This window comes from Homarus americanus, unplaced genomic scaffold (genome assembly GCF_018991925.1).
Source record: "Homarus americanus isolate GMGI-L3 unplaced genomic scaffold, GMGI_Hamer_2.0 scaffold11022, whole genome shotgun sequence".
NCBI classification, from domain to species: domain Eukaryota; kingdom Metazoa; phylum Arthropoda; class Malacostraca; order Decapoda; family Nephropidae; genus Homarus; species Homarus americanus.
In genome coordinates, this window is record NW_024737068.1 from 2,103,594 (window position 1) to 2,105,218 (window position 1,625).

General features: G+C 39.8%; 1 protein-coding gene across 1 annotated transcript in view; it reads right to left on the minus strand.

Moving 5' to 3' along the window:
* The window catches only part of LOC121873050 (leucine-rich repeat extensin-like protein 3), a 1,545-nt gene extending 828 nt beyond the window's left edge, over window positions 1-717 (minus strand). The window contains exons 1-2 of the mRNA XM_042376365.1: window positions 637-717; window positions 1-105 (exon numbers count right to left, since the gene is read on the minus strand). The exon at window positions 1-105 is cut by the window's left edge and continues 828 nt beyond it. Coding sequence (XP_042232299.1) covers window positions 1-105; window positions 637-717 — 186 coding nt within the window. The remainder of the gene's footprint in view (window positions 106-636) is intronic.
* Window positions 718-1,625: the final 908 nt, after the last annotated feature.

Genomic DNA, 1,625 nt, shown 5'->3' on the forward strand with positions numbered 1-1,625 from the left:
GGGAGACTCTAGAGGTGCGCCCTGGATGCCTCGGCCTCCTCCCGCCTGCACCGCCTTCTGCATCTTCTTGCACTTGGACCGCTTGTTTTGGAACCACACCTTGACCTGTGGAGGGGAGAGGGGGAGAGTTAGTACACCGTCACCCGCTACCACCGTCAGAACCACCACAACATCTACAACTACCCAAAGTCTTATACCACACACACACACACACACACACATTACACACACAACACAACATTCCATTTGCCTCTTTTAAAACTGCCATGACGTGTTATGCCAGCCACACCTTAATCATTCCCTCAGCCTCGTACCCAGTGTTATTATGGTCCGTGTTTGTTGTCAGTCGCCGAGATGGCAACTGGCGAATAATCAGGAGTTGCCACGGTCTGATAATCATGTATGTCTCTAGAACAAAGCGTCCCCACTGTACCTTTGAAGGCTGAAGCGCAATAATAATAAACGACTTTAACTTTGACTTTGGCAGGGCTTTTGATCAGCCTCGAGACGGTGGTGGCTATTATGGAGATTGATGACCCTGTTACCTCCTGAGGGGGTCCTACAGGAGGGGGAGGAGGAGGAGCTCGAGTTCTGCATCACCCTAGAGTCAATTGGCCTTGTTTTCACTAGTCTTACAGCACACCTCAACTCCAGCCACAGTGTAAGGTTGGTTTGTTGTCCTCTGAACATAGTCTCCCGGAGGTTAACTATCGACATAAGCACAGTCTAGCGGGATTTTCTTCTTATTATTTTCTCTATTTTATTTTCTTTCGAAGACAAAAGAGGAAAAGGAGGAGTAGAAGAGAGATTTAGGAGAGGGACACGATATAATGCATTGCGTCATAAAGCCTTTCCTTTAATGAAGTTAGAATATACGACAGAATGATGACATATTAAAGACAAACTTCATTATATAATATTTTTTTATTATTGTATATTCCGAGAAACTTGGTCAAACTTTCGCTGTAAATTAATACTTTTAGAATAAATATGAATACAGAGACATAATGATATATAGAAAGTTTATCTATTAAGCTGGAGTCTTATTTATTGTATTTGTTAGTTAGCGTAATCAATTTTATTCTTTAATCAAAGGTGTTCAAAGTTGCCAGGTATATAAAGTTCCCAACACGACTCCTCCATTTAGTGATGAAAATGATCAAAAACACATCACTATTTTAGGTGTCTAACATCTTGAAGGGATTCTATAAACACACAAAAAAAACATCAGGGGATTTCGTAAACATCATGTTGTGTAGGTTTTCTTTATGTAAACATGACACAACACGGGATAAATAATGTTTGTGGTGATTTTGTATTTAAATATAACCTAGACGCTATCTCAGGGTCACGTCCCGTTGGTGGCAGGAAACATCGTTCATTTTACGATATTTAACGATGATGTTTAGTATAAGAATGTTGAAGTTTTTGTGTGGTTTAGACATTTTAATTTCAGCTGATTTTTTTTTGTGTGTTTGTGTATGTGTGTACAGTATAAGTGTGTGTGTATATATAAAGTATGCACAATAGCTTATAAAAGGGCTATATATATATATACTGTAGACACACAACTCCTGCAGCTAACTATCAAGGTGTCAGTACTATAAAACACCAGAAGTACTGTA